Source organism: Ciona intestinalis, chromosome 2 (assembly GCF_000224145.3).
Source record: "Ciona intestinalis chromosome 2, KH, whole genome shotgun sequence".
NCBI lineage: Eukaryota > Metazoa > Chordata > Ascidiacea > Phlebobranchia > Cionidae > Ciona > Ciona intestinalis.
Window position 1 is genome coordinate 7,090,123 of NC_020167.2, and position 23,346 is coordinate 7,113,468.

Here is a 23,346-nt window from a genome sequence, read left to right on the forward strand (position 1 = left end):
GACTCTCGAACCGTCTCCCGATCGCCGCATTTTTACACTTAACCTCCGTAAGTGCCAATTGCGAATGTCACTTCAATATATCTTGATGCCGAATCGAACCCATCGCTACCGATCAAGGTTACGCGTTTTACCCTTACCTAGCTGTCAATCAACCACATTTGCCGAGACTGAGAAGTGGTTGGCTGTCGCACAACTTTCGTCCCGCCTCCGCTACATTTCGAAACCGATCGCAACGCAAAGGTGATTAGCCACGTGATAAGCGTTAAGTTTGCATTAAAAATCCACACCCAACGCCCCGGTTCAGTTGTTTTGATTTAAATTTATATGTCCACACGTCTGAACCTTTCGCATGCAGACATACAACATTACACGGCGTGTCTTGCACACATGTATATTTGTTATTCCGTCGTAACGGGCGTTGTTGGATGCTTGGTCGCACGATGCTCACACCGCACTGAGGATGACTGCAATTTTCATGGGATGACGCCCACACCATTATAGGGTCATATACTGCAGCTTATATTGTTGCGACTGCGTGATGTTTGCTTAAATCGACGGCGACGGTGGGCGGCACGCATTCGGTATTAATCGAAATCATGTGGGTTCGACGTGACCGAGGACTGGGCGAGATTCTCCGCGCCCTGCCCCTTCGTGCTGCTATTATCAGTGGCGGGCGAAGGCGTCTTGGACTCCAACGACCTTCCGGCAAATTGTTAGCAGTGACTTAATCTCAATTCCGTGTTTGGCATCGTCGGTTGCCAGCCGCATTTCGTGTGGACGACAAATAGGATGCTAGTAAATACGCCTCTTGTTCAAAACAAGTCAGATTCGTGAAGTCCAATTGCAACCATATATGTCCTCGTGTTGAGCGTTTCTCGTATACGAGGACCGAGGTCGTCAACATCTACGGAATACGAAACCTCCCGTATCAGTTTAGCTTTGACCACCAGTAGTTGTGTCGCAGAAGACGAAGGTATAGCGATAAACGGAACTTTTATACTGTGTATTATATTTTGTAATAAAAGTTTTTTTTTTGCACAGGTATATAAATAGAGGCATAAGCATCTGCAATATTATTTTTCGTTGTATTTAAATTCACATTCGCGGATTAAGCTTTCGTGAGAAATTAAGAGTTTAATGTCTCACGCTAAGAAATTAACCACAGGGCGGTTTAAGTATACACGGCTGACGGAATTTCAAAGGGCGTTGTAACTTGAATGTCAAGGCATAAGGTGAAATATCTGCGCGTCCGAGAGAAGCGCTACCGGTAAGCACTTTAAGTTTAGGTGGCCCGCGAGAAAAAGGGCGAAAAAAGGCGTGAAGGTGAACCAAAAGGCGCAACCTGTCCCAATATAAAGCCTGTAGACGGCTACTGCACTACAAGACAGCACTCCTGTTTGGCTTCTGCGGTTTTGCAAGGGATTATTAAGCCAGTTACACCAAATGCGAATGTTATTCAGCAATCGAGCTATCGGTGAAACAGTGGCCATTAAGGCGCATGGGCATGTAGCACTGGACGAGTATACGAGACCTTGGATTGACTTAGATGAATCGAATAGCAGCGACAGTGAAGCAAAGATGGACCTAACAATTAGGAAGAGCGAAGTCGAAGGTAACAAGTTGAGGAGAGAGATAAGTGAAGAGTCGGGTAACAGCAGCGGCCCCCAAGATCCGCCTGGGAGGACCACCAAGTACCGGAGAAGACAGAAGATGTTCGTTACGAGATGAAACTTAGTTCGCCGGCTTCTCACCGAAGATCTAAATCGCCAAGTCAACAGAAGCAAGAAATTAAAAAGTCATTTAGATCGGCGAAGATTTTTCCGACACGTCGGCAAACCATAGACGCATGTCAAGCCGTGCCGTGTAATTCATTGTCCGTACCTACAACGCCAATGCTTGACTTTCAGCAACAGAAGTTTTACAAATCGTTGAGCGCTCCGCCGTGGCCGAAAGTACAAAGAGCATCGCCTTATTTTCGTCCCACAACAGTTCCGAGAACACATACGACGACAAACCCTCTGGCGATACCAATGCCAATGTATTCGGGTTTTAATCCTTGGCTACCTTTCGACTCGAGCCGTATCGCAACACAGAACTACCAGTTTCATCCATTTGCACAACCGTGGAATCTCGACACTCACGCGGATCCTACACAGCATACACCACTGATGAGTATGAACCAACTAACTGCGTACTGCAACGCATACAACGGTGTAATACGCGAGCTCGTAACCACCATGAACAAACTGAGCGCCTCTGTAAAAATGGCGGACGCTCGGGTCCCAGACTTTCCGCTACGCAGGGACGAGGCGGGCGATGTCTCGTGCTCGGATTCTGTGCCACGTTTCTCGGCTTCGTTGCCCAACGTGAACCAAAAGCTTGAGAGCCAAAGAAAACGTTCCGTGCAATATTCAGACGTACCATCGTCATCGTATATGTTCCCCAGCACCTCTTATCAACACGAACAACTCGCAGAAAACTTTCCGAACATGAGAGAAGACAGGTTTGTGAGTCTAATGGAAACTTACTTGAAAAACGAACAATCAAACAAAACAAACCAAGAGCGTCGCAGCGATCACTTCTTTACCGCTTTCCCCAACCAAAAACAAATTACAAAATTACCGCAGCTTGAAAAACATCTAGACAAATCGGACGCTAACTTTGTACCCGAACAGCACAAGCTTCGAGCCTCGGTCCAGGTACCAATTGCACCGATTCCTGTGCCAACAATACCGGTGAAAACAGCAGGTCGTTCTTCTCGTCCAAAGAAGCGCTATATTTGCAAGTATTGTGGCCGAGAGTTCACTAAATCTTACAACCTTCTGATTCATGAGAGAACCCACACGGATGAACGTCCTTACACATGCGAGGTTTGCAACAAGGCATTCAGGAGGCAGGACCACCTCAGAGACCACAGGTATTAACCAAAAACTCATTTTTACAGAAAAAAATCAAGAATGTTTTTTTTTTATGTTTAGTGTTTTTTTTATCGTTACTGTAAAGTATGTGTTTCGGACTAAGGCGGGGCTCTTTGTCATTAATATAAACTATGTAGTTTTGAAATAAAACTACGAAGTGTAGTAATGTTTAAACAACATTGCGGCAATGGACCTTTCATAAAATATTTATTACATAATTAATGGATAAGTTTTGCTTAATCAAAAACCAGTTTGCCCCATTTACAAAATGTTATATTTTCACAATTTACAAAATAGGACATATCTTTTTGTAAATTAACACATATACAAGTCTTTCGGTGTTTAATGGATGTGCAATTTATAAAAAGCGACGCATAGAAATTGACATCAACACCCGGGATTTGGAATTTGCAGGGTGGGATAAGACGGGACATGTATACCTTCTCTTATCTCGCCCCATTTGGTAGTAATTAAAAAATATTTATACACAATTATAAAAACCGTAGCCTCGTCACCCTAAAAATCGTTGGTAGTTGTTCAAACAACGATCAGAGAAAATAGGATTTAGGTGCTAACGATACCCCATCTTACCCCACGCTACTATATTATAAAAAATAAAACAGACTTATTATAAAATGTTCTACAATGCCAAACTTGGCCTCGGGGAAAATTCAAAAGATTGATATTATGATTGTAATCAATTAGACTGTCATTCGTAAACTTATGGAACTCAACATTTTGCAATATGTTGCCTGTCTGCAAATTATTCAATCATAGCAGTGACACACCGAAACGCATCTATGCATGTTAAAAAGCTAATGATATTGTTATAAGCTATTTAGCCTGCAATTTATGCATACGCGTGACATTTGCGGTGCATGAATGTCATAATTCTAAGCGGGCAACTGATTAAGGTTTAATTATGAATTTTTCGGCATGCGTTCTATAGCTTTTTTATTTCAATGGCGCGAAGTTGTAAGAAAATAAAAATGGTACGCGGATTAGAACAGTTGGAAAATTAATGATAATGTTTTTTTTGTGAGTAAAATTCGTATTCTATGTTGCGCTTTATAAATAATGACTTCATTTAAAAAGAAAATCAATATCAACATGCTGGGGTCGCTATGGTATATTTTGCACGTCATATACAATGCATTAATTGCATCAAGCACATAAGCACTTAATTTTTGTTCGTGCTATGAAATGCGCATTAGTCGCATCTTGAGTTTTTAATATAAACTTAATTATAATTAACACACGAAAGAAACAATATTAGTAGTCTTGATTCATAAACTTACACGCAAATACACCACTATACTGAGGTAACGTTTTACAGTCACGAGTTTCTGCTATCTTTGATTGCAGAAGTCATTAAATAATATAAAACATAATAACTAACGGCGTGATTAATATTGTTTTTTTTTGGGAACAAATACTGAAAACAGTTTGGTTTATAGTAGTTATTGTGTATGCTTGGGAAAGATGTGTACACAGCTTAATCGTATTCTATATTATAAAAAAAATATTACAGGCCTAAGAATAATATATAGTGCCGGTGTGGGGAAAGACGGGACACGTTTGGGACATAATATCCCAATATCCAGATCATGTTTTAAACAATTAACAGCGGTCTATAGAAGTTTTATAATCCTTTAATTTTCTTTGCTTTCTGCCAAATGGGGAGAGAAAATAAAATGATAAGGTGTTGTGTCCGGGTCGAGTATAAAGTAAGTTACATTCATTCACTGTATTGGCACTCGCTGAATGTTTGCCAAACACAGACAGCATATACAGTGATAAACGCAACATGCGCTTTACCTCATATATATGCTAATTTAAAACATGCCGCGCGGGGAGTTAGGAATACAGAAGTTATATAGTACACCAGCAGTGTAGGATGAATACCGTTAACACATAATCACATATAACTTGATCGTGTTTTAAACAATTAACAACGCTCTTTTATAGTCGCAAGGATTTTATATTTAAGTAAACATTTTTTTGTTAATTATCAAAGAGAACGAGAAAAGAGAAACCTGTCCCACCTTCCCCTCACCTACTATTTATCGACAGCACGGGCGACATTTTCTAGAAACGCTATACTGTGGAGCCTATTTATATTACTATATAGTCCGGCGTGCGGTATATTTTTACTAAATTATTACCAGTATATACATTTAAATAACTGAATTAATTAATTCACATATATTATTTATTTATGGCTTTGAATTGGGGATTGCAATAAATGTATAAAAAGTATTTCTGTTCACCGAATATACGAAAATCTAGTATTTACATTTCTGTAGGAGACTTCTTATTAAATGCAAAAATATAAGAATATATACAAAATATAAAATTACAAATTACAAGAAGAATAGAAAAAGGCGAAAAATGTTACAGCTGTTGTGTCGTCATCACGCGTACACCAAGCGCCATTTTGACTGGGCGCGTATAGCGACATTGCATTATATACATATACATAAAACAGTATACAGTCTTTCAGTCTTCTATATTCTGGCAGTTATTTTGTGGGTGATTTTTTTTTATATTTTCACATTTATTACATATATTTAACTTTAAAAAACTTAGTAAATAATCGGTTTATTTTGCAGGTATATTCACAGCAAAGAGAAACCGTTTCGCTGCGGCCACTGCGGTAAAGGTTTTTGCCAGTCGAGGACACTAGCTGTGCATAAGACCCTGCATTTAAAGGTAACAGGTGTACATTATAACATAAGTAAACGTTATACCCTAAAATTATAGCCAGTTGGCGGTACTATATAGTACTGTGGGGGAAGATGGGACACTTTAGCTCGTAGTATCGAAATATCCTGATTGTGTTTTAAACAATTAACAACGGTCTATGGAAGTCGTGAGGTGACGGTTTTAGAATTCTTTGTTTACTACCAAATGGAACGAAAAAAATGAAATAAAAAGGTGTCCCACCCCCCCCCCCAACCCTACTGTATATGAACTTATGCGACTGAATACTTATGTTCAATATTTTAAATGGTGCAAATGTTTTATTTGTGATTGTGGATGGGGCAATTATGACAAAATCATATTACAGTCTATTTAAAATATGTTACAAATAGTTTTACCGAAAGTTATATAAAAACTGACGATAGCAAGATCTTACAAACTATTTTAAATATTTTAAACATTTAACAAAAGTTTTATTAGGAGTTAAATGTGGTTACAACAATTTACAGTGTATATTTAAATATTTTAAACATTAAATTTGTTTTATTAGGAGTCACCCTTTCAATGTACAACATGTGGCCGAAGTTTCAACCAACGCAGTAATCTGAAAACGCATTCGATGACCCACACGACGATCAAGCCGTTTAACTGCACTCAATGTAGGTATGTAATCGGCTACTTAAACGTACTGTGCATAATGTGACCGAAATCTTACCGGTATTGTTGAATGTTTACCGTCGAACAGTTCGCAGATGTACCTATGCGATAGCAATCGGCCTTGCCACTGGCTTTAGGCTATATGTGCGCTTTTATAAGCGTTTTGATATTTAAATGAGTTGGATAAGCCGAACTGACGAGCTATGGTTACGTTCATAAAGAGCAGATAAAGCGGCCGCCACTCATTAAATCGACGCTCATGTTTATTTACACATAGTATATAAGCTTTTCTGACATTTTATATTCACCAGTTTCGACTAAGGATGATCATGCATCCGCTCTGAACATACTTGGCCTATGAAAATATTCTACCTTTGCAGTCCCATAAGTGCAACTTTTTTCAAAACCCCATTTCGTTTACGAATGCCGCATATGATATATTTGCACATTTTATAATTTGTTTTATTATATAGGAAAGTGTTCAGAAGGAACTGCGACCTGAAGCGGCATATGGCCACACATTGCCAGCAGGATTTCATTCCCCAAGAAGTCGAAAGCGACCCTAAAATTGCGGCTTCGCCGGTTCAAGATAACGCCGGTAGTTCACAGCAACTCAGTAAAACACTGCCTTCATCAGAGCAAGCATGTTGCTCTGCAGATAACGAAGTTCACTCTGCTACCGAGAGCGACGGAAAAAGTATTGCAGCCACGCCTAACTTGCTCTCGCCGAATCCGGTTTCCGAAACGGAATGTGAAGATTAGACTCCTGGGTCAAATACAAGGACATACATAATCCTTATACACCAGAATGCATAAAACGTCCTTACATACAATGATACACAAGTCCCTATATACAAGGACATTCTATAGCTTTTATATACGAGGGCACTCACATTTCTTATATACAAGAACCTACACCTCATAGAGTAGTCATAAACTTGGCTGTTAAAATAAATTAAACCGCTAAGAAACAAACATTGTTCGCATGCATAACAGTGGGGCCGTGTTATTTTAGTTTTCGTTATGTATATATTTATTTGAAAATACACATGTGGTTTTCAAACCCGGTAATAACATTTAGTTTGCTGCTTCTATATAACCGCGGCAACACATATTTATTTAGCTTATACGAGTTGTTTATTATAATATTATATAAGGCGTATTTATACAACATTTAAAATTGTTGTTTCATTGTTACTTTTTATTTTATTGGTGCGCAAATTTGCTTTATAAAATACACTACTTTTCACGTTTACAAAGTTGTCAGAAAAAGATTGAATGTAACTTGTTTTATTCTTGCGTGCACGGAAAACGACGGTCGGTATAACATGGATGTTCTGTTTCATAAACCTCGTGATTAAACAAGTGTAGTGATTTTGATCGAATTCTATTCTGTTCTATATGAACAGGTATAAAGCCAACACTGGCCACATTGCCAGGAAGACATAGGAAACTTGCTATAATGCTGTCTTATAACCAGCACAGCTAATTTTATTATGCTTCTTCTAGACATAATTTGACTTTTTCTTAAGGGCGTTAACACTGTAATACTTGTTAATGTGACACATAACTAAAATATATATAGTAGGATGGGAGAAGATGGGACACCTTTTCATTCTATTTTCTCGTCCTATTTAGTAGTAAACAAAGAAAATTCAAAGAATTATGAAACCGTATCTTCACGACTCCCATAGGCCATTGTTAATTGTTTAAAACACAATCAGGATATTTAGACATTCTGTGCTAAAGGTGTCCCATCTTCCCCCATCCTACTATACTTTATAATTCGTCAAACATTATAACTAATAAATATGACACATAACTTAAAAATGTGCTAGATCCAATATTACCAATTACTGCAATAAGACATACCAGACATAATGTAACACAGCAGAAACAACAGAATGTCTTACACAAACATTGGATGCTAAACTTTAAAACTTGTTAAAAACTGTAACTTGTAACTATGACACATAGTTTAAAAATATAATGCTGTTCCATTACCCCAGCTAATTTTGCTCTGTCTCTTATACAAACATTACATACATTAAAAAGCGACAAATAATCTTACAGCATGTTAATGTGACACATAACTAAAAATGTGTTTTAAGTTTGGGTTTTGTTTTGCGGTCTGGTTTAACCAATGCTCATATACAGTCGAAGCGGTTTTTCAGGTTTGTGTAATAAATCATATACAAGTGTTTCGGTTTACCATTTGTTTCAACGACATTAGCCGACGGTTATTCATCATATGTTAACACAATGTTTAACTTACATAACGATTCATACCGAACAAGCATGAATCAGCAAAAACATGTCGTGTAGTCTGGTTTACACATTATAATATCGCTAAAAACTAAATATCAAAACCTTTAAACAATATTCTAAATTTAACACGCGAAAATGAGTAAATCTAAAATCATCACAATTGACCATAATTTTTTACAGGAGTTCAAATTTTAAAACAAGTTTTTCAGCAAATTGCGCGTACGCTGTGTGCAACGAGGCGCAACGAAACATAAACACCCATAAGACAAACGTCTTGAAATTCGGTTCAACTGTGAACATTAGGAACTAAATTTGTCAGCTGTTTAATATGGTAAAATGTCAAAAAGGAAATACATTTTTTCTGTGTTGCATAATATTTATTGTTGCTGTACTTTTTGGGCGTTGGTTTCGACAACAACGTTTACATAAGTTTAGATTTAACATTTAACATAAATAAATAGTAATTTGGTTATTCACATTCTTACCTGCAATGTTTGCAGCATCTTTATGTTAATCTTTATGTTAATGTGATATTTCAACATTTGAAACCTTTCCTATACGTAATCCTACATCACTGTCTTCTTTCATTGCTTTCAAACCACTGACATTCAGATCACACAACTGACTGTACAGTTTGCACTTTATTACAGTAAGCTTAGTAATAGAGTAATCAACGCAGGGCATGGGAAGGGGAATGCAAGAGAGGCAATTCCCGTACAGGCACACACTTAACGTAGAAATGTACCGCCTAATGCACAGTTCTTGTAATACAGATAATATTATTAAACTATAATCATTTTTATTGCAGAGATTTGACATAAAGTTATAGCCAAGTAAATATTATATTTATGGGGGAAGATGAGACAACTTTTAATTCATTTTCTCGTCCCATTTGGTAGTAAACAAAGAACATTCAAAGAATAATAAAACCGTGTGCTCACGACTCCCATGGACCGTTGACCAGGATATTTGGATATTATGTGCTAAAGGTGTCCCATCTTCCCCCACTCTACTATATATATCAACTGACTTTCGGTCGTTAAACTCGTCCAAGTTCAAACATGAACATTATAACAGCTGGCGTGATTTAACTGCGATAAGAGGGGATTATAAAACACCAAAATGTATAAACGTCGTGAATGGTAATAGGGGTTCAGTGGTTACGGGTTGCTCATAGCAATGGAAGCAACGTGGCATATACGTATTCTGCCCGATTGCAGCGGATTGACAGCAACTAAAATTTGGCTCACCTTGCAAAAGTCATCGGTGTTCGCAAGCTTGATATAAACTGATCTATAAACACATCGTTATCGGTGCTAAATATAGAACGGATTTAAGCGACCGTCTGTCAAATCAGAACGGAACAGAGAGTTCGTGGTTTATGCAGTTCAAACTTTCGATGTTTATCATTTCGAAAGCGCTTGGCTGCAGCAGAATAAGTGAAAGTCTTTCGATCTTAAACCGGTTATGGGACTCGAAACAGCAATCGTACCACCTATAGGTGAATGTCTTATTGTCAAGACACTCTACCTTGTATGTTTAAAAATTTTGGTTTTCCGGCTTTTCTCAGAAATCTAATTTTAAATCCTTCGTGAAGAGGTTCACTTGCATAGAAAGCATATTTGGTGCGTGTTAATGCGAACCGGCATTTTACCACATTGGATAAACAATGTATAGCAATAATACACCATCAGAGCTTACTGCTGTTAAGCTTATAATATACGGAACTATTTAAACTTAGAACTTGAATCATAGACATTATATAGTACTGTGGGGTAAGATGGGATAAGTACAAAATGTCCCATATTTCCTATTCGTGTTTTAACAATTAACAACGGTCTTTCAGAGTCGTAAGGTTACGGTTATATATTTATTTTACCTTTTCTTGTTTACTCCAATGGGACTTATGAGGCGAGAAAAGAGAATAAAACGTGTCCAATCTGACCCAATCCCACTGCATACATAGTAGGGTGGGGGAAGATGGGACGCCTTTTCATTCTATTTTCTCGTCCTGTTTAGTAGTAAACGAAGAACATTCAAAGAATTCTAAAATCGTGTCCTTACCACTCATCCCATAGACCGTTGTTAATTGTTTAAAACATGATCATGGTATTTGGATATTATATGTTATAAAAGTGACCCATGTTACCCCACCCTACTATATAAAACTATCACACTGAATAATAATAATGATTTATAAATTTACTTCTGAGCAACTCTCTATGCACGTTTAGGGTAAATTTGCCGCCAAGTGCCGACTCTAACTGCATACGCCCTTGTCTTGTGGGTGTCCTTTACAATCACCGTCTGCAAGTTATTCCCGGCTTGACTTTTATATTAAGGTTAAGCATTATATAACGTGTTGTTGGGTGGGTCGTTACGCAACCGCTCGCTGCGTTACGCAAGTATTGAGTTGCGTAACAGCTAGAGATTAGTGCAGGTTTACATGGAGATAACCTTTGGCCATCTATAATATTAAGCGTAGCATCGGGCAACCGTTGAAATGTTCAATTTAAACTTGAAGTGACGTGCAATGTCCCCTACGTCTTAGGCTTACATAATCGACTTTATCTTAAATCTTTTAGCCCCTATATTTAGAAGAAAATTTGGTTTTCCAAGTTTTTGCGTTTCGTGTTATTTTCATATTTGCAGCCAGGTTCGGTTGACCTAAAAACGATAATTCTAACACGTACATGTAGTTCTTGGCAGTGGTATGTTTGATATTTTGAAACTAACCGTGGTATAATGCCAGTTAAACCTCAAGTTTAACACACTACCGTTGGTTGTATAACCAGTGACGCTCATCGCTCGCTTATCGTTCAATCGCTTTTTCTGCAAACACTATTCGACGTGGAGGCAAAAAAAGATTTCAGACATGCGGTTGCCTTAGTCGCTAAAACTGGGACTTCGAGTCTGGATCAGATTTCTCTCTCATGATCGATAACGCAGGGCGCAAGAGCGACGTTAATTAGACGATATGTTCACACCTTCAAAGTCCCCACCTGCAACAATATTGACCAGACCGTTGGATCTTAAAACCCGGTGTTTGGTTGGGCTTTAACCAATCGAGCGGGCATGCGCATGTGCGTGGCCACAGTAGCATAAAATCCCGGTGGCAAGTCGGTATGTGAACAATTTTAAACCGAGGTAAACTGGCAAAGTAATCCCCACATTCGTTCACGAATGGCTTTGATCACACGTTTGAAGATCCGCTTGAAAGGGTATTCAAGACAGGAGCGTGGAAAGAGATTTGGCCAATAAAACTTCGCGGTATTATCGCAAATGGTGGTCACAGTGGCAAACTGTAAAATTTCCCGGTTTTATTTCTGGCAGGTGATCCAAGGGGAAATTGTGCGATTCGGGTTATGTACTTTTCCATAGTGACGTTTCCGAACATTTTGTTCTCCCAAAATAAATAGTTTGACGTTAACCGATTATAACCTCGCGTGTTTTTATTTTTGCATCGGTTGTAATGTCGTACGTTGTTTACACGTTGACGTATATGATTCGCTGCACTAAAATACGCATGACGCCGCCTCGGTTAAGTATAGGTCACATATAGAGCTCTCTGTAGAGCATTAGTGAAGGATTTGTCCTCTAAACAGGAGCATTTGCGCTGCTGTACGTTAAGAACTATTTTATCTCACTTAAGCTCTTCCAGGCTAAGTTTATCCCATCGCGGCAACTGCGCGCTTTGACGTACGTCCTACGTCAATAGCATTCGGTGCGTGGGACAGACGCCGCGCAAGCGATAAACAAATATGTGACTGATCGTAAATCCGTTAATGTTCGTCAGTGAGTTTCTATTTTAATCAGTGGTTGCAGTGAACAACGAGACATTTTAAAACCGGTTTTCGGACCAAGATTAGTTGACGTTGCGTTTTTTCGGAATGCTTTTTTTTGCCAAAAACGCAACCGCGCATCTGCGTTGGCCCATTTTTAACTTTGGAGTTTTTTTATGAGCGGTAAACGCTTTGTATATCCGTCTGAAGGCCAAATGGGTTTCTGAACTGATATAAAATGAAACTTGTTCTGGCGCATGCATGACCTCAGCATTAAACCTTCATACAATACGTTTGTATAGATAGGCGCAATAGCCATGCATTTTAACTTTTTATCCATAACGTGTTTTAACAACTGCCGTTTCGCTGTTAACTTCACTCTCTTCGTTTTAAATAAATCCCCTTTCTTAGTCGGGAAGACGGGACACTATTAGCACAAACATATCCAAATATCTTGGTCGTGTTTTAAACAATTAACGGTATGTGGAAATCGTGAGGATACGCTTTATATTTATTTAAATGTTCTTTGTTTGCTACCAAATGGAACGTGAGAATATCCCGAAAATATGTCTCATTTTCGCCACCCTATATAAAAATAGGTTATTTTATATTCAAGGAACTTATATTTACAACATGAAAACGGGGGCCTATGACGACTTGAAAGAATAATGTTGTTAACTTTCGTAACATAGAATTCGTTTCACATAATATAATTTATATGCTGCATTGTATGCAATGCACTCTGCAAAACATCAGCAGCTTGAGAGGTAGCAATGTCCGGTTTTATGCCGCAGGCTGTTGCTTCGCTGTGTCCCTTATGACAATACAACAAACGTAAGCCATCCGACCGAAGCATCATTTGCCAAAGTTGAATATAAACAATACTTTTCACGAGAATTCGTTATAGAGTAAGGCCTCTTTTTAAAAGGTAGAGGTGAATCGCAACAATGGGCTTTATTAACACTGTTAGAATTTTTTAACCCAAAATTCAGTGGTAGCACATTTACGTAAAACAAAACAGTAAAACTGACTGTTAAATTTAACGAATAATGAAAGTGTCGATCATAATTACCACAGAACTCACTACTCAGTTTCAAAGGTAAACATCTAAACCAATATGAAACTTTACCGATGACGATGTTATATAGTAGGGTGGAGGAAGATGGAATATCTTTTCATTCTATTTTCTTGCCCGATTTTGTAGTAAACAAAAGTATTCAATGAATTATAAAACCGTATCCTCACAACACCCATAGACCGTTGCTAATTGTTGAAAACAAGATCAGAACATTTGGACATAATGTGCTAATGTGTCCCATCTTCTCCCACTCTACTACATCGGGCATGTTACATGGCTCAAACTCTATAATAGACAATCACAGTACACAGTTGGGTATATATATAGTTAAAGTCGAAGTTAATGGGCCTTTTGTTACTTTGATTCGCACTGCTAACGCTGCCCCGGTAAAACAGTAACGAGTTCTAATGTGTTTTCGTTACAACATACCGTGCGTGTAAGGTCGCCCTGGTAGTTGAACCTGAAGCTGAGTGTTTGTTTGCGGAAGAAACACACATCCTATAGCTATCTATTGAGGTCATTGTACCGGGTTGGAGCACCCGCGCTGGTATATAAGGTACCATCGGCCCGACTTTCTTGTTTTATAAATTGGGATGAGAAAGTGAAAACAAAACCTAGCGAAATACAATCGCGTGAGTGGCAAGCATGTTTATTTTGTGCGAAATCACTTAGCCACGTACGTCAGTTTCGATCGAGACGCAACAACGAAGATGAAGGCGTATTTTGCCGAACACTGGGGCGCAGTCCGTGTCGTGTAATCGCAGGCAGTTACACATCGCGCCACCCACCCCGCAGCAGCTTCTGCCCCCGCCGTATTTACATTAACCGGTCTAATCACCCGTATGACGTAACAGTACAACAGCCCCCCTTTAAGTATGGAAGCGGCGGGTTATTTTTGAAACGTCGACGCTTTTAACGGCGTGTTGTCATTCGGTGGGAATCAAAGCGTATCATGTCATTCCGTCGCTTCAAAGACTAAAAACATCGACTAAGGTCTGTTTACTTGCTACCGCTGGTAAGCTCTAGTCGAAAGTGACGCCTTGGCACGAAGAGGCTAAACAAAACTCGAGCACTTGGCTACTATGCGGCCGCAGTAAGTGTGGGGCATACCAGTCGAGCAGAAATGGCAACCTACGTAAAGGTCCTGCGCATTTTTAGACTCTCGCGCGGGACGTGAGGCAAAAGAAAGTGTTTGTAACCAAACAGAAAGCAGTAAATCAAGTATTGAAAACAAGCAGCAACTAATCATTGTCCGACTGGCAGCAAAACGCCATAACTTGTACCACGGGTCCATCTCACTCACTTAAGATTCCATTACACACCGATTTCTGGCCGAACCAAACCTTTATATCGCCGCTAACGATTATTTTGATCGCACTTTGACGGTTGTAATTTGTTGTCAATGACAACGCAGTCACGTGAGAGACGACCAGAAAAATCCAATTAATTCACTTAAACGACCTCCCGTTTACGAGTGCTGGTTTCACTTGTTATAAAAAAGCTTTAACAATGGTGTAAACCCGCAAAGGTGTTTGCCACGTACACCGAGGTCTATATCTTCACTTCGCTATTCGCTACGAAGATATTCGACAAATGCGATTATAGGAGTTGATTAAATAATTATGTTTATACTTCTTCGAATCGGAATGTACCACACCGCGGACATTGACATATTAGGGCTCGGGGAATTCAGTGAACCGCCGCCGGAGTTCGGGATCCTTAATCCCCGGAAGAAAATTTGATAACCCGAAGGTTTACCTTACGCTCCAACATATTTGAGTAATGGCTGCAACATAACCCCAATGATCATGGTTTGCAAACAAAAATAAAACAACGCTGTTTTGCGGCGGGGAAAAGCGGTTGGTACTTGACATTATGATTTGTGTATTGAAAGCAAACCACCGAGCGCTCGAGGCAGCTCTAATTGAAAGAGACAACAGTAAAAACCATTAGCTCCTGTCGGCCTGCAGTCTCGACAGCACTTTCAACGGAGTGGCGACAAAAGATTACTTCAACTCACAGTCGGAGCGGCTGCCCGCCAACTCTTGAAGTGTAACACACGGGGTTCGGTAATTGATAGATATAACTTAACTTGGGCCGAGTAGTCTGCCACCCTGGGCAGTCATCAGTGAAGCGATATGTGTGGTAGATCTTCTGTGCTCAGTTGAAGATTCCATACCGTTCATATAATTGTCGCAATATGGGAATTGAGCTCCAATGGCGCCGCACGGCCAAATACACTGTTTGCATTTAGGATAAATACACATTGGAGAGGCTGTTCCCGAAACCCGCGCTTATTCGTTATAATCCGATACCTCTTGGCAGGGATTGGTTTTAAATGTTAAGACGTAAGCAGGAGTAAACAGCAGGCATTGCGTTGGTTTTGTTATGTTATTTCACCTGTTCACGTTTAAAACCTACGGAGTCTGGTTTCGAACACTGACTTCCTATGTGTTATGAGACGCTTAAGCGGAAAAGATTAGTCTGAAATTTCAAACTGCGATACACAAAGGGTTATATTTCGTTAGATCATTTAAAAAGAAGCGAGTTCATTGTTGAATAAACATATATCGAAGCAATTATAATTTGTCATAATTGTTTATGTTTACTATATCGCCAATGTGCTTTTCCGTTTATAAAATACAACTCTATTATAAAGTAATATGTCTCAGCAGCGTCGTCTAGCGGTTGTAAACATTTTGTTCTTTCGCACAGAAACCAACTTCCGCTAAAAAACTATTTAAACACATATAGACAACGTAAACAAAACACAAACAGGTAATTAACAGTATTTAATAAGCGTTTAGTTTTCTTCACATGCGGCTCCACAACGCCGTCTAGCGGGTGCAAACTCAGTTTCGTCATGACAGGCTTTTATGAAGAACTCAACGCACAAAGAATAGACGGGCGATTTCGACAAAAAAATCAGAAGCAATATGGTAACTTACAAAACACAACGATTTAGCAACCATCAAAAAATCAACAGATCTGTGGCAGCTGAGTTGTTTTCGCGGTGACGGTATGCTTTGCAGCTTTTAGCATGACAGGATGCAAGGGTGTCGCGATATCCGGCCACAGTGCGTACGCAAGTGCGCGCAAAGTAAGACGACACTGCAGGAGCAGGAGCGAAGCCTTTTTCTATATACATTGAGCAACAGCAGCGCCGGAGTTGGTTCGAGAGTTGACGCTGTGTTTATGTTATTGCCATCACCTGTTATATGGCTCGTATGTTAAAGTAGAGTGACGGTCAGCGGTTCCTGGCAAAAGTGGCGAAGTAAAGCAGTTCTAGAAAAACAAGACTTGTTTTGCTTGTGATGTCAAGTGAAACAAGGCCGTTGTAGATTAAACCAGAAGTCTTTACATCATCAGAGAGCGCTTTATCTTATTTATGACAAGAGAAATTGAAGCAAACCACCCGTGCGGTGGCCGATTTGCATTTGGTGTCAACTGACTTTAAAACCGGTTCATTCTTTAGGGAGATTGTCAATAGTATTACGTTGATTGCGGGTTTGAGTGGTGAAGAAAATCCAGGAATTTGTAAATTGAAACATAATTATAAACAAATCATTACCACAGCGACGACCAAATACCTAATGCTGTTGTTCGTCGTTATATTTAGTGATAAACCACCGTGTGTTGCAGATGCAATAAACAACAGAGTTGCGCAATGTCTATACAGGGTGTACAGGACGTGTTAAATCAAAGCGGATATACACTGGAAAGGATATATGCAACCGACGATGTTTCTACTACCAGCCAAATACACCAGGTATGTTTACTCAGTATATAAAGTATCGAAAACCGTACTATCTTTAATAATTAAATGTAACTTATTTTAGTTTTTTTTTTTGTAAAACAGGTATTGTACATCTCGTGCCCACTTTGATCTTAAATCGTCTAATATAGCAGTTTCTTTCGTAAACTATTTTATAGTACTGTGGGGTAAGGTGGGACACCTTTAGCACGTAATATTACATATGTTGTTCTTGTTTTAAACAATTAACAACTGTATATGGGATCGTGAGGTTACGGTGTTATATTTCTTTAAATGTTCTGTGTTTACTACCAAATAGAACGAGAAATTTGATTAAAAGTGCACCATTTTCCGCACCCTACTATACTTAGTATCTATACACACAGGTAGTCAACCAGAGTGCATCAAACATGGAGAACATCACATTCATCGGTTCAGAACCAAGATCAACCTCTCCCGTTGAAATTGCGACATCAATCGCTTGTATATTGGCAATATTCGTCAATTTCTGCGTGTTGTTGGTAATTTATATCGGCCCACGAGCTTTTAGGTCAGTGGCGTTATCATATTGTTTGTTTTTGTTTACTGTAAGCGTCATTTTTTGGCGTTCATATAACTAGAGATCGGCCCTGTGTACATAATAGTACTATGGGGAAAGATAGGATACCTTTAGCACATAATATTCAAATATCCTGATTGTGTTTTAAACAACAATAGTATATGGGAGCCGTGAGAATACGGTTTTACAATTCTTTGAATGTTATTCGTTTACTACCAAATAGGACGAAAAAAATAAAATGAACAGGTGTAGATTATGTAAGGCATATCTGTAGTTGTGTTGCGAAGAGTAAAAATGTTGTCATACAAAACATAAAAACAAAACGTAAATGGATGTTCATACTACAGCCTAGTTGTAAAATCTGTTTAGTAATCCGAAAGTCAAAGGGAAGCGAAGGCTTTGCTTTAATAAGCGGAAGTAGGCATATATGTACGTGACATGTATATTTGCAACAATTTTCCTGTATAAAGTGACCAGTAAAATTGTTGAACATAAATTTGAACTTTTGATGAATCGTTTCCCATAAGCTTTAAAAGGTTTAGTAGGGTGGGGGAAGATTGGATACATTTTCATTCTATTTTCTCGTTTCGTTTTGTAGTAAACAAAGAATCATAAAACTGTATTCTCACGACTCCCATAGACCGTTGTTGATTGTTTAAAACACGATCAAGATATTTGTATATTATGTGCTAACGATATCCCTTTGCCCCACTCTACTATAAGTGGCAACACACTAACAAATAACACCCTTTCATTTTCATCCAGGACACCAACATTCTTCTTCATAAGTAGTTTAGCAACGGCTGATCTTCTGACTGGCATCACAATCTTACTGGCGATATTTCTGCCAGTGAGTGACCACTCATGGGAAAGAATTGTCTTGAAAGGTTTAGCAGTGGTGTGTTTCAGCGCTTCGGTCAATAATCTTATGGTTATAGCGGGAGACAGGTAATTTTCCGAACTCTAAGCTTATAACCGATTAGTTTTTATTGAAACATGACGCCTATATTTATAATACGATTTTATTACAAACGTGTCATATACATGTAAGGCTGTCGCAATTATATTAAAACTGACCGGTAAACCAGTGTTTTAAAAATCGAATCGATTAAATTTAGATTTAAAATTAGATTAATGCCATTATGGATACTCTTTGATCATTAAAATTAATGTTCGTTACCAAGTACAGCGTCGGTTTTATTCCGTGTATTGCCTGGAATAGAGTAGGAAGGCGAAAAATCCCCGGATTTAACTTGCATTACGCGGTCTATTCTTTGTTTGAGGAACTTTCGTACGTCATAGCGGTGCGCGGACTTCCATATCCGTTAAGCATAGTATATAGTAGGCTACTCTTGCCATTCAACGTGCAATGAATCAATGGTAGAGTAACAGTTCACGGTATGATCTGACCGTGACGAAACTCATGTCGATTTCGGTTACATTTAACGGCATTTTTTGGGTCATGAGCCAATTCTTCAGCTTTTGTCCCCTTCCATGCCTCGCTCTATAGGATAAAGCTATTTTATAGAAAACAATTACCATCACGCAGAAAGTTATATACATGATAAGCTGGCACGAGTTGTATGAAACAGAACACCCGTGTTTTAACGACTGTCGTTGCCCCACCAACCAAAGATAAAGCCAGTTACATACATTCAGTCATTTGTTCTTTCAATTCTACGTTTATACTAAATGTGTCCCGTTTTGCAGATACTTAAAAATTAACGACGATCGACGATATGGAACGGTATTCACCAATCGGTCGGCGGCGATACTCATAGTTCTAACTTGGATTTGCGCAATTTCCTTGTTCCTAGTTGCCCCCTTGGTGGGCTGGTCATGCGGTGAGGATTTCTGCACATGCCCACGTGATGCGATGTGTGTGTGTGACAAAAACTATTGTTCGCAAAGCTTCACACCGTTCAGCAAGAGCTATTTGATCGTTGGCGTCTCCTACTTCGTAGTCAGCCTTATCGCAATGGTTGGGCTCTACTGGGCGATTTTCGCCTCTGTGCGGCGTCGAGCAGGATCTAAGCGGCATCGAAACGGGAGCGTGGTGGGCCCTGTTGCGAGTCGCGGCCCCTTCGTTATGATACATAGGCGACGAGAAATCCGTCTTGCCAAGACCCTTGTTATCGTGATGGGAGTTTTCTTCATTTGCTGGTTGCCGGTGGTAACGCTGTTCGTGTATGACGTCATAGTGGATGACAAACGACTCATTGTTTGGTTCGATTATTGTCTCGCTTCCGCTGTGATCCACCCGCTCGCAAACCCGATTATATATTCACTTCGACTTCCGCGGATGTGGTGTACTTTTAAGTAAGTAAGCTTTCAACCTATGTATTATCATATATAGTAGGGTGGGGGAGATGGGACACATTTTCTTTCTATTTTCTCGTCCCATTTGGTAATAAACAAAGAATATTCAAAGAAATATAAAACCGTATCCTTACGACTCCCATGGACCGTTGTTAATTGTTTAAAACACCCATCTTCCCCACTCTACTATAGCAACAATATTAACGTTTTGCTTGGCTTTTCGACCACGGTAGCGAAGATAAAAGAATAGCTAAAACGTTACTGCAAGATACAGCGACAAACTGAATCATCAAGCCTGACATTTAAATATAGAATTCAAATCTATGGAGTGATACGTTTTGCATACGTGCATATTCAAATCCACAGCTGTGTATTTAACTATATGACCTTCTACAGGTACCTTGCTTACGCCGTATGGCGTCGTTTAATCATGAAATCGTCTCCGCCGCGCCCTCACCCGGGCAAACTTTATCGCTGCTCGTCGTCTTCTGTTCGCAGGCAAGGCAGTGGGGCGGCCTCGCTATCCTCGCAGTACAGTATACGACACCGTGCAGAAAAAGCTAGAAGAACGCCGAATTTGTCAGTTGCAACTCAGGTATCAAACACAGGCCCAGAAAGAACATCGTCAGACGGAAGTGATGTGTTCTTACACGGTAGCGAGCCACGCGTGTGCTCGACCGTGCATCGCAGCTCGTCAGCTAAAGTGGTCACGAAACGAGACGACGTAGAACCTCCAGCGAAACGAAGTCTCACTTTGTGCGGGAGAGAGGCGAAAAAACGGGAAGGTTTCGGCTGGAATTATAGAAGAGACCGAAGCAAGAGAGGAACCAGTAAAACTGTGCTGCTGTCAGATGGTAGCGTGGTTCCTCGGGACAGCGTTAGTATATCACCCCCACTACAACCGGAGTACAAGCTTGCATGGAACTAGAACTAATACAACACCGAACTTTTATCTATCACTTCGAAAACGATAGCCATGGTCATGTTATTTAAAGAACGAAGAGAAGGGAATCAACAACAAAACACCAGTTGTTAAAACACGCTATGGATAAAAGGTGTGGAAAGGGTGTCAGTTAATAAGCGTGGCTATTGCACCCAACTAATGTATACCTGGACCGCTACCGTTAACAATACATGGTGTGGTGATTATCGTTGCGGCATCTGTACTGAGCGTAGTAGGCCTATAGCTTATTTTGTGCCGAAACGAATCTTATACCGAATTTCCTACACAAATTTGTAAGCATTTTTCGAGCCGAATACGAATCAAACTTTTAATTCAGTCAATATGTGAAATTAGAGCGGCGTTTTTCAATGGGTTGTAACGCACGCATATTTTTTACGCGTCTGAGTGTGATGCGGTGTCGCGGCACCGGTCGCACAAAGGACTTAATGGGCTTTCCGGGTGTTGGGGTAATGGACCAAATCTGGCCTAAATCCCAGGTCCTTTTCAAAGACCTCACCCATAAAGAATAAAAAAAAATAAAGGCACGCATAGCTGATTTGTTGCTTACCGTTTGTACAGTTCATTCCGTGGCAATATGTTACAATATAAAGTTGATATATATTTTATTATATAGTAAAAGTTAGCTACAACATAATACAGTCACTTTAAATCTACTACAAAAGTATTTAAGTGTTTAAAACTGGCAAAAGTATTTAGATGTTTAAAACTGGATTTTTTCAAAACTTTATTCGTTTTAGTTTCGATTTTGAAGAAAAATAGCTTGGAACTTGGCGAACACGACAAAATGCAAAACTAAAAAAGACTGCATCTAGCTTTACTATTAAAAACGAGGGAGCCATAAACAGGCTACAGAAATAAGGATCTATAAATTTTCACATACTGGTCAAATATGTACAGATATATTCGTTTTATGTGTGAGATGCGTTGTGAAAAATCACGTTTCGATATAAAAATAAATAAAAATTTTGAACTGTAAAAATTTTGAACAGATTTTAAAAATCATTCAATTTTGAAGCAAATTGTTTTGTTTGGAACTTACAGTGATATATAACTACAAATTGCAGCTACTTTGGATAAAACGAAAAAAAAATGAAACCGCTTCTAAATAATGTTGAGAAATAGTCAGATATAGAAATTAGTGTTAGCAGTTATGCCCAAAAGATTTTGGAGCGTTTAACAGCAAACAGCAAGGGTGACCAACAATATTTGTTGGTGTGTGTATCCTTGGGTACTTAATGGACATTGCCCATTAATGGACATTGATCCAACCCATTGGTAACTAATAGCTTATCGAAATTGTCACCCATGCAGCAAAAAAGCAGTTACCAACAAAGTTATATATACGTGGTAACTCCTAAGCTTGTATGAAATAGACTCCTACGTTATAACGACTTTCGTTGCCCCGCTATGTGAGGATAACTAAATGTCATTGATTGGAAAGTACAATCCAGTTATATAAAAGTGCATGCAGATTATAATCATGGTTTATGTTTTATGCATAATCATGATTAGATTAATCCAAGATAGCTTTAAGCAACAACTGTATGACCAGATAAGTTGTAATCTACCATCATATCTACTTCCCACTTGACCTTGTTTTTACTCAAGTCCAATTTTTCAATTGAACGCAGTGAACTTCGCTGCGTATTTTCTCCAAAACTAAACACAGTGTATTGTGTGAGGCAGGTATACATGAACTTCAGTGTAGCAAAGAAAAATATGGAAAGGTTTTTCACATTTTAAAGTTTTTTTTTTTGAACAATTTTGAACGGTGTATTATTTTATTTTTTATTATATATTTATCAAATTATTACTTTTATCGCATTGAGTTGTTTTCTGTTTATTTAGGCCTACACATTGTATGTTAAATTTTTATTAATCGGTTGCTTTTAATTAATTCTATTGTAATTTTTGGTAAAATATTCATTTTGTGCGTATTTTAATCAACAGTTACATAACAAAATAAAACATTTCTACTCACCCCCCAATTGCATATACAGTGTTATCAATAACACCAGCAGAAAATGAACATCTTTGGTACTCCATTGAGCTGTGGGTGTCCCATTTCTGTTCTTTTAGGTTAAACGATAAAACTGTGTTCGTAATCTTCATCACTTTTAACTTTCCTTCTCCAGTGGATACAATACCCCCTGTGGTATATATACATATGAATGAATGAATGAAACTTACTTTATCCTCGCGTGGCTGGAAAACGACAGTCGTTATCACACGGGTTTAACACCTCGTGCCAGCTTACGAGTTACCATGTATGTTACTTTGTGGGTGATTATTTNCTGGGGGGATTTTTTCATTTTTTTTTATGTATGGCTGATAATTTGGACAA

The 23,346-nt window shown here is 38.9% G+C and overlaps 3 protein-coding genes across 4 annotated transcripts in view; 2 read left to right on the forward strand and 1 right to left on the reverse strand.

Annotated features, from left to right (window-relative positions):
* Positions 1–1,724: 1,724 nt before the first annotated feature.
* On the forward strand, positions 1,725–2,924 carry zf(c2h2)-59 (zinc finger (C2H2)-59). The gene has a single exon (XM_026840929.1). The coding sequence runs from the start codon at positions 1,725–1,727 to the stop codon at positions 2,922–2,924; it is 1,200 nt and encodes a 399-aa protein (XP_026696730.1).
* A 956-nt stretch (positions 2,925–3,880) lies between these two features.
* Positions 3,881–23,346, reverse strand: part of LOC100184958 — a 24,910-nt gene continuing 5,444 nt past the window's right edge. The window contains exons 11-12 of one of the 2 annotated variants that reach the window (XM_026840781.1): positions 22,984–23,152; positions 3,881–5,618 (exon numbers count right to left, since the gene is read on the reverse strand). In XM_026840781.1, coding sequence (XP_026696582.1) covers positions 5,537–5,618; positions 22,984–23,152 — 251 coding nt within the window. In that variant the 3' untranslated portion in view covers positions 3,881–5,536. Of the gene's footprint in view, positions 5,619–21,591; positions 22,662–22,983; positions 23,153–23,346 lie in introns of those variants that run through there. The other variant, XM_002132037.5, reaches the window with a different exon arrangement.
* On the forward strand, positions 17,038–21,981 carry LOC100182538 (lysophosphatidic acid receptor 1-B-like). Its single transcript, XM_002132025.5, has 5 exons — positions 17,038–17,175; positions 17,547–17,710; positions 18,485–18,667; positions 19,430–20,038; positions 20,435–21,981. The coding sequence occupies exons 1-5, from the start codon at positions 17,074–17,076 to the stop codon at positions 20,964–20,966; spliced, it is 1,590 nt and encodes a 529-aa protein (XP_002132061.2). The 5' UTR covers positions 17,038–17,073; the 3' UTR covers positions 20,967–21,981.

Excerpts from the sequence above, each read along its gene's own strand:
- LOC100182538 (XM_002132025.5), top strand. The coding sequence starts at position 17,074 with ATGTCTATACAGGGTGTACAGGACGTGTTAAATCAAAGCGGATATACA. Across the intron at positions 17,711-18,484 it reads ATCGGCCCACGAGCTTTTAG|GACACCAACATTCTTCTTCA; the intron begins GTCAGTGGCGTT and ends ATTTTCATCCAG. Across the intron at positions 20,039-20,434 it reads CGGATGTGGTGTACTTTTAA|GTACCTTGCTTACGCCGTAT; the intron begins GTAAGTAAGCTT and ends GACCTTCTACAG.